This window comes from Acipenser ruthenus, chromosome 4, assembly GCF_902713425.1.
Source record: "Acipenser ruthenus chromosome 4, fAciRut3.2 maternal haplotype, whole genome shotgun sequence".
Lineage (NCBI taxonomy): Eukaryota > Metazoa > Chordata > Actinopteri > Acipenseriformes > Acipenseridae > Acipenser > Acipenser ruthenus.
This window is the reverse complement of record NC_081192.1, coordinates 60,498,264-60,510,507: the sequence shown is the minus strand read 5'-3', so window position 1 is coordinate 60,510,507 and position 12,244 is coordinate 60,498,264. Positions and strand designations below refer to the sequence as shown.

The 12,244-nt window shown below is 36.3% G+C and overlaps 1 protein-coding gene across 9 annotated transcripts in view; it reads right to left on the bottom strand.

Annotated features, from left to right (window-relative positions):
- LOC117400272 (phosphatase and actin regulator 1) overlaps nt 1–12,244 on the bottom strand; it is a 266,155-nt gene that overhangs the window by 127,098 nt on the left and 126,813 nt on the right. For 8 of the 9 annotated variants that reach the window (XM_059022608.1, XM_033999946.3, XM_059022611.1 and 5 more), the window contains exon 2: nt 2,639–2,803. In XM_059022608.1, the coding sequence (XP_058878591.1) occupies nt 2,639–2,803 (165 nt within the window). Of the gene's footprint in view, nt 1–2,638; nt 2,804–11,880; nt 12,178–12,244 lie in introns of those variants that run through there. The other variant, XM_059022612.1, reaches the window with a different exon arrangement.

The following is a 12,244-nucleotide window of genomic DNA, read 5'->3' as shown; positions in this document are numbered from 1 at the left end:
GAAATAAGCTGGCTGTTACTGAATCAGCGCACAGAGACTATCACAGACATTTGCAGAGCTTTTTTGAGATGTTATAGTAATAAAATAATGACTTGGATTGCATTATTGAGGAGTTTGGTGATAAAACGAGTGATCAGGAGATGATTGATCGGTATGTACGACTATTATTATTATTATTATTATTATTTATTTCTTAGTATATGTGAAAGCGATAGCGAATGAAAGGGTGGGGCGGGGCTGTAGATGCCTAGTGAGTGCTTTGTTGATATGCAGGGCCTTTTAAACCCGTTTGACTGTGGAAAAAAATTAAACAGCGCGTCTAAAATTAACTGCGCGTGTGAAAATAAATTGGACCGGACACGCCTGACGCGCAATTAATAAATGGACTGCAAAGGGTTAATCATGATGAATCTTATAGCATTGTGTCAAACAGATGAATTGAGTTCAAATTCTGGTACCTATTGATAATGTTTTTACTGGAGCCAAAACATATCCCCAACATCACGTTTTAATTGTTTCTACATTATGTTCGCTAACCCCAAGCACATTTATCTGTATTTTAGTTAGTTCGTTATTGATATATTTGTATATATAGAATCAGTTGAGATTGATAACACTGTTTTGTTTGGTAGATCACGTATAAACTAAATTAACACAGTAAAACTAATAAATTACTTGATAAATTACTTATTGGAATGTTGGATTCTGTTCTGAAAGGGAAGTTGAATTAATATAGTATATAAGTTTCACTACATTTTGGCATCCCTGGGTGGGCGACTAGTGACTTTTAAATACATTGTATACCTAATTCACTACATTTGCCAAGTGTAATTTAAAATTAGTATTAAAGATTTTTTTTCACATTTTTGTAGTTCATTCAATGCATGTACTATTTTGTACAGTAAAACCTGCCAAGAGCAACCACTCATGGGAGTAAGCAAAGCAAAAGTGGTCGCTTGTAAGAGGTGGTCTCTCTTCAAAGTCAGCTGTAAAGTGGGCACCTTTAAGATAGTACAGAAATACTATTGTTACTGATGTTTCGTGTACATTTTTAATCATGTGCTTCAAAAGGCATCCCACTACACTATCTTATTTTTTTACTATTATTAACTTTACATAAAGTATATAGTACTGTATTTAAAATCTCTCGGTGGGCTTACTAACATGTATGTTACTCAAAATAAGAGGAAATTCAGTTCTAAGGTGCTTATTTTCTAGACTATGAAGCTATACAATCATTATCAAAAAGACAAAATGTTCTTGATAAAATGAGTCTTGTTTCAGTCTACAGTACCTTGACTCAATCAGCAAGCTAAACTATATGCATTTGTTTAAATGTAAAGAACCACAAAATGGACAGTATTGAAACACTGCTCTTTAATTCACTGTTAGTTTTCTTTCTTTTTTTCTCGCACTCGTAGTGTGCTGTCATAGGCAAACGTGAAACTCGGTTTAAAGCATGACCCGCTTTATGTCACAAATAAGACTGCGAAGTTATACAATCATTATCAAAAAGACCAAAATGCTCTCGAAAAAAATGGTCTGGTTTCAGTCTAGTAACTTGACTCATAATTGGCAAGGATTTCTGCCTTCCGTCGTAACAGGTTTTGGATTTGTGCTTTTCCGACTCCAAACTGTTCGGCAGCTGGTACCGGCTTGTAGCTGTGATATTGCTTTAACACATTGCTCCAGGGTAAGATACACTTTTGGTTTGCTTTTTTTTTCTCTTCCATGTTGACTTCTTTTAGCTTTAAACTGTAACTTACAGTAGTACCTTTCGTTTCAACACGTTCACATCTTCCTTTCAAGTTCAAGTTCATGTTAAAGTTCCTGTTCATGTTGAGTATGAAACCGTATAATGCAGAAACGGTAACCAGCAAAAGAAACACAGACTGATAAGCAGAGATCGGTCTCTATTACAGGTTTGTTTTTATGACTGGGAGTAAGAAAATGGGGTCACTGGTCGCAGATGACAGGTGGTCGCTCTTCACAGTTAAATTATACGGGAAAAACGTTAAGTGGCCTCTGCAATTAGTCACTCGTTACAGGTGGTCTCTTTTCAGAGCTGGTCGCCAAGGCAGGTTTTACTGTATTTGCATTAATTGATTTAATAAATATAGTCTAGACTCACCAACCAAAAGTTTGTGTTCTTGCAGTTAAAGTATTGTAATTCGCAATTGTTTTGAAATTTTTCAGTCTTGGGCAAATAAATGACTTGCATTCATAGATGACAATCATAATGTCAACATATCAGAAAGTGAACAGCTGAAACTAAATTACTGAATTCCTTAAAAAAACTGCTTAAATCTACCAACAACTACAGTGCAGAACCGAAAGGATACATTTCTAAAAGCAGCAGGGTCCTACATGCTGGGTGTTTACTGTATCCTTCCATGTTTTATCTCTCAGTGCACTCTGCTTAACAATTCCCTGTAAATTAAGCTACAGGTACACAAACAGGTCAACTTAGACAGCAAATGTTGCCGTTGTTAAATATTCCCAAGATTTGAAGTTGATCATTTTTATTACAACCACCTAAAAACATACCATAAAATAAGCTTAAAAGGCATATTGGTTTTACGCATCTTCTAAATGGTTAAAAAGATTAAAAGCTGATGGAAGTCAACCATTTCTTTACCTGCAGAGGTCTGCTTGAACTTCTCACTCTTCTTCTTCCTCCATTTCCAGGGCTTAAAGAGTCGGCCTATGGTGGCAAACTTGCTTCTTCTCCTTATTGGGGGAGTGTGGGTTCCGGGGACAAGGGACTCTGAACGCATTGCAGCCAGTCTTTCTACTTCCTCAGCTACAAAATGCATTGAGAAAAAAAAGTTAAAAATACAGTATTGACAAGGAAAACATAAATAAACTAAATTTACCAACATTTTCTTAAGAATTCCTACATGTGCCAACAATCCAGGTTAAACCAAAACACTATTATTTTCACAACTGTGCATTCTGGTAGACAAATTTCAAGTGACAGTCAAAACAAGTAGGTAATATATACATCCCCCACCTAGACTAAGTAAAAAATGATATGCATCGTTATCATGAAATCATAGTGGTTTGTAAATGTATAAATGAGAGTGTAGCATATGTAACATCTGTACCACAGTATTCACCCCACTGCTACAAACTAGTCAAAAATACATATTTCCTTGTGCCTGGAGACAAGATACTGAACATTATTATTTGTTTATTTAGCAGATACCTTTATCCAAGGTGACTTACAGAGACTAGGGTGTATGAACTATGCATCAGCTGCAGTCACTTACAACAATGCCTGACCCGAAAGACGGAGCACAAGGAGGTTAAGTGCTCAAGGTCACACAGTGAGTCAGTGAGTAGCCGGGATTTGAACCAGGGACCTACTGGTTATAAGCAATTTTCTTTCCTCCGAACCACACATCTACTATACCTTTGACCCAAGCCAAGACTAAGGGCCATAACAACTTGAAGCAGAGACCAAATCACATGACAGAGTATAAAAAGCGCCACGCAATTGAAAATTAACACTGCAAGCATTGCCACTAGTTACCCAGTCACGGGATGAGGTATACAGCCATCTTAACAAAATTATAGGCTCAGATCAGAACACTGAAAGAAATCTTAGTAAACCTTTCCTTTCAGGGCTTTATTTACATCCATGAAGGGATTGCTCCTCACCTCTTTATGTTTTTTCTGTCACACACCGAGCTTAAGAAATAGCACGATTGCGAGTATCCATCTAGAGTCTCACATGCAACTGTGATATACAGTATGTGCATTATGATTTTTTAAGTTCACAATTCCCTGTAAATGACACAAGGGGCTGCCTGTCAAGATTCTGAATTGCAACATTTCTCCTTTTGTTTGTTTTTAATAATACTCAAATGCAAAGTCACTTTTAAGATGTGACCTGAGGTAAATAACTCCAACAATCACCTAAATCTTCCTATCTTTCTATCTAAAGCAAGCACGCACATACATAGCTTTCAATTAAATATGCAGTATTCACTGAAACACATTATGAATTTTTAATGCAAGCAGAAAATCAATCAATGTGGTCTGCCTGGAAATAAACATGGCCTCAAGGAAAGGATTTATTTTACCAAAGACGGAATAAAAAAAAATGCTTAACTATGCTTAAAGACACTTTCCAAGTGCCCCCATTTTAAGGTAGTAAGCATTCGGAGGTAGAAAAATGAATGGTGTTCTCCTTAGCCATTATTTAACCGATTACGAGTGGCAAGTTGTGTAAATGCACCCAGGCGTTTTTAAAATACAGTATCTCATAACTCTTACAAGGTGGCAGGATATCCTTGATTAAATGTTAATTGTTAATTGAATACCTTTATTCTAATACCAAGAACATTCTTCTCCAGCTTGGGAAATGGGAGTAATCTTTCTTCAAAGTGCACATAGTACATTTTTGGGGTGTACATACCACGATCACAGAATAGATTGTTGAGAGTTACGAGAGAGCTGAGGGAGATGAAGAAATTGTGTCAAAATCGTGCCTTCTCCTACTCTTCTCTAGCCCCCCTGTGGTGGAACCAGCTACCAGAGAACTTCAGGACTGGTCTGTGTCTCACTGCCTTCTGCCGCCTCCTCAAGACTCACCTGTTTAGACTGCGCTTATAAACCTCTTGATCTACCATGTTACTGGATTCTCAGCTGATGCACTATCCTTGCAGGATTGCACTGCTATTATTATTATTATTATTATTATTACTATTATTATTATTATTATTATTATTGAGAGGAGGCAGTGTGGTCCAGTGGTTAAAGTCCAGGGCTTGTAACCAGGTCACCGGTTCAAATCACACCTCTGCCACTGACTGACTCACTGCGTGACCCTGAGCAAGTCACTTAACCTCCTTGTGCTCCATCCTGCGGACGAGATGTTAAATCAATGTCCTATTGTAAGTGACTCTGCATATAATGCACAGTTCACAGCCTACCTCTGTAAAGCGCTTTGTGATGGTGATGAAAGGCGCTACATAAAAATAAAGATATTATTATATTATTATTACGTCATTGTAGATTCAAAATGTTTTAACCCTAACTTGCTACATATTATCTCATAATATATTTTAGTAGTATTTGTACTTGCTGTAAACTATACTGTATTTAATTATATTTGCACTGTAAGCTTGTATTGCTGTGTAACACCTGTAAGTTGACTTAAAGGCATCAGCCAAATAATAATAATAATAATAATAATAATAATAATATTATTATTTGTTTATTTAGCAGACGCCTTTATCTAAGGTGACTTACAGAGACTAGGGTGTGTGAACTATGCATCAGCTGCAGAGTCACTTACAACTATGTCTCACCTGAAAGACAGAGCACAAGGAGGTTAAGTGACTTGCTTAGGGTCACGCAATGAGTCAGTGGCTCAGGTGGGATTTGAACCGGTGACCTCCTGGTTACAAGCCCTTTTCTTTAACCACCGGACCACACAGCCTCCTATATGCAGCCCCTGTTGAGTTGTGGAATTGATGCCTGTGAGAGACAACCATCAATTCAAAGTAAATGTGCCACCGTGTACAAGACAAACTTGATAGCACTACTATGTGGATTGCTACTCTATCTTAATTTTTCCATTATGTATGCAACTTCTCTGTGCACTTTTTTTTTCGACAAAGACTGAAGCTGCTTTTTTTATGCGCAATGTGACTTCATATCGAAGTACAGGTCTGTGTTGACAAATTAAGTTTTTCCCCCTATATTTTGTGCATATTAAGTTTCCAAGTACAATATATGTTTGTATTTGTGCCATTTTAAAGGCATTCACTGTTGATAGCATGTGTTTCTTTTTTATTGTTTTTTTTTTATTTTTTATGAGTAAATAAAATACCGTATTCCTTCGAATTTAAGACGCGCTCAGATTTAATACGCAGCCCAAATGTCCCACCCTCAAAACATCAAATAAAAGATGCATTTACAAAGATTAAGCATTAAGCAGCCAATGCATGGATCACATAACTCTGCCAATAAGAGCAGGGAAATGTAAGCATTGTCAGATGTACAGGAGGAGAGCTGTACATTTTAGTTTGTTTCCGTGACCCTGTATTGAACTTAACTGTCTATCTGAACTATGTAGCAAAGGGTCTACGTTAGATAAAAAGCACTAGTCACAAAATGTCCAACCCCACTCTGCATTTATCTGTCCCAAATGAATTTTGGTTTTATAGCAGGTAAAAAAATACGCTGGGTGGTCTGCAAAATACTGTAGTGTTTCAACCCAAAAGTCCATAACCTGTAAGACCTCCCATTCTATGAGTTATGTTGCTACTGTGGTGAAGAAAACATCTATATCTCAATTCCACAACCCTATTTGAATATTCCAAAACTGCAAACATTAATGATTGAAGTCCTCATCTTTTAGCATTAGCCCACACTATTTTGTATGCACGGTACAGAACGTGGAATAACAAAGGTCTGCAATGTTTTATTAAATCTTGAAATTCAGACAACTGGTTTCAAAGAAAAGTAGGTCACAAAGACCTACAAGACACTATATTGACTTGTGAGCAATTTTTTCAATGGGCTCATACAGTTGATATTTCCCATATCATATGGCTGTGTGATATGGGAAACACACACCCATTAATACTAGAAACAGAGCGCTACCCCAGCGCCAACTGTCAAACTGTCAAACAGCAACACACCTCCACAATTCTCCAGTGTGTACTTGATAAAGAAAACCCTCCAGAGCCCTTCGCATCCAGTGAAAATCGGGTAAATACAAGATACCCACGTTTCCAACATCGAAAAAAAAAGAAATTGCCACGGAAACCTGACCACAAAGCAAAAAAAAACAAAACAAAAACAAACACAGAACTGGCACTCAGAAGAAGCAAAATTGAGCTCCACAATACCTGAAAAACTACAGGAAACTTGCTGTTTTTAAGTTACAAGTTTAAACTGTTCACTTTGGTTACAGTTGCGTTATAACTCATAGCACATTGCAATTGCGATTTTCTCTGTACTGTCTCACATAATGCAAACCTTATTTTAAATGTTGTTCAAGTTATCAGAGTTGTTATGATTTTAAATACAATTATTTATGCAGTTCACTCTGTGTCTAATAGCTACCTGATATAAACGAAGTAGAGTAAGCCCCCCACAACAATTGGCCCACCCTCGGGGTGGGATGCTTGGATAAACATCCTACCCCTCATGTGTGCATTACATTATCATATCACACACTACCCCATGCAGTAGGGGTATATATATATATATATATATATATATATATATATATATATATATATATATATATATATATATATATATATATATATATATATCGACTTCCCCCCTTCAACCATGCAGTGTCAATGGGAGACAATTATTTTAAATAATAATAATAATAATAATAATAATAATAATAATAATAATAATAATAATATACTGGTTTTATTGGTAGGTCAGGAAAATCCCTTGGGTGTTCTATAAATTTATATATATATATATATATATATATATATATATATATATATATAGGGTATCGCCATGACATTTCCCATTTCTAGAATTCCATTTTCATGTTTCTGTATAGACATAATAAAATACAGCAGCACACACAAAAAAATATAAGGAAAAACAAAAGGTATATAGTACTAGACATTGGCAAGAAAAATACAAGAATAGACTGCATTTCTCATTTCTCTTCTTGCTTCCCTTGCTGACAAAGCAAAACATTTACTAAATGAAGTAGTGTCTTTATGAAACACAAGGAGTATAAACTCAAACTTACACTTTGAACTTGGCGACCCTTATTCAATTTGTAATGATTTTTTTCTTTGTCAGTTTCAACATTTTACTATTACCTTCCTTATGCTCTGCAGGGATTAAACAAATGTTATGGAAAAGTTATGGGCTCCCTATGGTATTTGATTAAACCTATGCATTTAGATTGAAGACAGAGGACTGAATAACTGTTGTGGAAATGTTTATATCATTTCTCTTCTCCCTTCCACTGTCTATTCAAATAAGTCTTCATCACAATGTGGTCAAGTTAATCCTAATTGTCTTGAGTACTTGTCGACTTTTTTACAGATTTCCACCACCATTTCCCCTGAAGGAGAGGTGGTAATCATTGAGGAAGGGGCACATAACCACCTCAGGACAACCGATACGCCCATTGATAGTATGTGGAACATGTATTTTGTAACAAATGTCCACGTTAATCAAATTCAGGAAAGCAGCTCCCAAGATACAGCCTTCATTGGCCCAACCAATCACAGCCCCTCATGCTTGCGATAAGGATATACTGCAAGGCCTAATTTAGAGGCCACAGAGGCCTGGTGAGCTGATTTAGGTCTTATTTCAGGGATGTGTTGAACCGAATATAGCAATCAAATCAATATTTATTAGAATCAATTTAAACTAGTGAATTAAATATAGATTTTGACAGCGAAATTAAACAAATTCCTCCCTTAAATTCTGTCCACAATGTGTGGACTTATCTGAAAACGTCTTTCCATTTTGGGACAAAAACATTTTAGACATTTCTAGAAAAAAAAAAAATATATATATATATATTAAAGCAGTGAGATGAATTATTTACTGAAAATGGAGCAGCTATGGCATGCTTTATTAAAACATGGAAACATCTCATTATTTTGCTGATGTTAAAAAAAAACTGAAGTTTATACTGTAATTTAAACAATGATCATTTATATTATTATATACAATACACTATATTAATTTGTAACACTAAGGCTCATACTTATTGAAAAATGTAAATACAAATATTTATAAATGAACTTGCAATAAGGAATCCCCATAATAAGTTTCATAACAAAACTAATAAGCAAATCTCAATATACAGTAAGGATAAAAACATGAGTGTGCAAACCACTGTCACTATTTCTCCTTTGCTTAGGATGTACTGTACATCTTCTATAGTGGATAATAAACAACAAAAGTATCCTTTACGATTGCAGACTTAACCATTAATCAATTAAAATAAATTGGAAATGTATGGGTATATCCACCAGCTTAAACAACTGGGAGGAATCAATAGGTGCATTTACACTAGAGTTCCGGAATCAATAGGTGCATTTACACTAGAGTTCCGGAATCAATAGGTGCATTTACACTAGAGTTCCGGAATCTTTCCGATAAGATTCTGGGACAGTCTTTATCGGAACGGTGCGTTTACACTAGAGTTCCGGAATCTTTCCGATAAGATTCTGGGACAGTCTTTATCGGAACGGTGCGTTTACACTAAAGTTCCGGAATCTTTCCGATAAGATTCTGGGACAGTCTTTATCGGAACGGTGCGTTTACACTAAAGTTCCGGAATCTTTCCGATAAGATTCTGGGACAGTCTATCGGAACGGTGCGTTTACACTAGAGTTCCGGAATCTTTCCGATAAGATTCTGGGACAGTCTTTATCGGAACGGTGCGTTTACACTAGAGTTCCGGAATCTTTCCGATAAGATTCTGGGACAGTCTTTATTGGAACGGTGCGTTTACACTTGCTTGAAACAGCAGGGGGGTACTTCCATCAGGAGCAGACTCTGAGCAAGCGTACTTTGAGGGGGAAAGAAAAAAAAAAAAGAAACTGACGCCCTGCTGTAGCAATGACTGTAGTGACAGATTTTTCCGCTGCCGATTTAGTGTTCGTTGGATCCTGTCTTCGCTCCAGATAGATATTAAAAACCTGCTTTCTTCATCAGTGAAGTTGCACAAGTGTCCTTCAGACACTATTTCTAAATCTGTAATACAAAACAATTAGGTTTAGCCAGTAGTTGCTACACATCGAAAAATGTAAACTACATAACAAAAAAAACACATATTATCAATACTTAATATAAAAAATATAGAAATGCGTTACACTTACGTTTTTAGATGCTGCGAGGTGGAGCTGGAGTTGTGCAATCTCTCTCAGTCCGGAATACAAACTCAACATTTGAGAGGATAAGAGGCCAGATTCCAGAATATTTGTGCCAGTGTAAACGCACCTAATGAATCACATTAATACAGTAAAATACCTGCTGCTGCTGCTCCCAAATCTCATTGTCTTTAACATATCTGCCTATTGTCATAGGGGCACTAAAACTGTATCAAATTATACAGCCAGTTTTCTTTGTTTTACTTGTTTGTTGTTTTCATGAACAAGGTTGGCCTTTATAAATCTGAGGCAGTGCAGAAGAGACAAATACATCAGGTCCCTATAATAATTAAAGGCTGACTAATTTCCTTATTATAAACTGAATATCACTCTGGACTGAAACCAAAACTGAGGACCCAAGGGATGTGCTGTATAACATTAGACAGTCAGAGACATTAACTGTTTGTAGAGTAAATTCTCCCGGGCATGACAAAGAGAAACTTTACAAGTTACAGAATACAGTAAAGTGTTGGTGTTTAGATATTGTGATTATCCAAAAATAAAAAATACAAAGTCCTGCACTACCAAATGAATTATGTTTTTGTCTGAGTGCTTGTTATCCCACCATTGTATTTTGTCTATTCTTTAAGTATAATTTTAGGCTACTGCCTCAATCCCTTTTCATGTAGCAGGGATTACAATGAAGAATGTATTTTGACTTTAAAAAGTAATGTTTTAAAAAAGCATTCCTTACAAAGGATGTATCATCAAACACCTACATGGTACAAGCTGTAAGTCATGTGCTGAATGCTGAAGTATGAAAGAAACAGACACAAGCTTAAAAAGTGACTGAGGGACAGATTTAACTGTATTGCCCCATACAGTTTTAAAGTTGGGGGGGGGGGGGGGGGGGTTGTAACCTTATAACTTGTGTTGCATTGAACGAAATGCTGACTTGGAGAAGCAGGAGGTACTGAACAGAGAACAAACCTATTCAGCTTACATCTTGACATTTTGGTAAACAGGTTTCAAGGGAGAGGAAGCTTGTGTTCAACTTATCCCTTCTTTGGGGCCTGTTTAATTCAGATATAGACTGTGTAGAAGGATAAAACTATGGAACATGGTGGAAATAGAATACCAGTGGGTTATAGTGTAGTTCTTGTTGGATACAGGACAATGCTAGGAGAGAGTGTCTACAGCAGAAAAATAGAACAAAAGGTTTTTAACCCAAGAATGAACTCAACTCTTTTGACAAATCAAGATCCTTTCACCTGGAAATTGCTGAAAACTTTTATTCGAAAAAATACATTGGTGGATGTTTTTCTGTTATTTCTCGTTAGTTAACCATAAAAATCAGTATAAAAAGGCCATGCAAGTAAACGATTGCCTGATGGGCCATAGACCAGGATCAATCTGGTTTATTTTGGATATCTACTATAGATCATGAGAGTATTTTTTTTTCAAAGATCAATCCCTCCTATAATTTTACATATTTTGGAACAACTGATGTGTGTTATTGCATGTAAACACCGACTTTAAGTTATTTTTTTACGGGAAAATCCATGCATAACATTACAACGACACTAACACCCGTGCTCTTGGGAAGAAGCAGTCGCGCAGTCCTTACCAGGAAATTCACAGCTGCTGACCTGCTGCAGTGACTACTAACCTACACAGCATGCACTTTCAATCAACTAAGGCAGCAAATGCAAAACAAAAATGCAACGTTAAGACAGTGTCAATAATAATAATAATAATAATAATAATAATAATAATAATAGCAATAGCTTACAAGTATTTATGGTAGTGACGAAAAAACAGTCCTGTGATAACCCTTAATTTAAGTAAGGCATTTACAGTACATCACAAGTTAACCCCTGAAAAGAGTTTGAATTACTCCTTTCGTCCGTTTTTTCTGTCTGTTTTCACCATTTTCTTTTCGGCAGTCTCGTCTGCTACAAAAAAAAATATTAAATTGTTTTCTCACATTTGTTTTCACTGCTCACCACTTCAAAACAAGCAATGTTCTCATATCTCTGTCCCTCACCGTATTATGAACAGCCTTTTTAACACAAAACCCCGTTCTTCAACCCAAAAGCATCCCAAGGACGTAAATCAGCATTTTCTCAGCATAGGTCCTGCACCGAAACATCAGCGAAACCTTGATTCAGAATAAAACGGTATTGGACTGCCATTCCGTGTTAATGCCAACAATACAACAGTGCTGCATAGAAGAACAACCCTTTTTTGTGGGGTCAGCACACTTACTGTAATGCCAAGACAGCAATCGGCTTGATAACTTACAAGCACCTTTCCCTACAGTACATTATAAGCGCTGACCAAACATCAAAATGTATGTTGCTTGACAGAGATAGAGAGAGAATATTCCCCTAAACTCTACAAAATTTTAC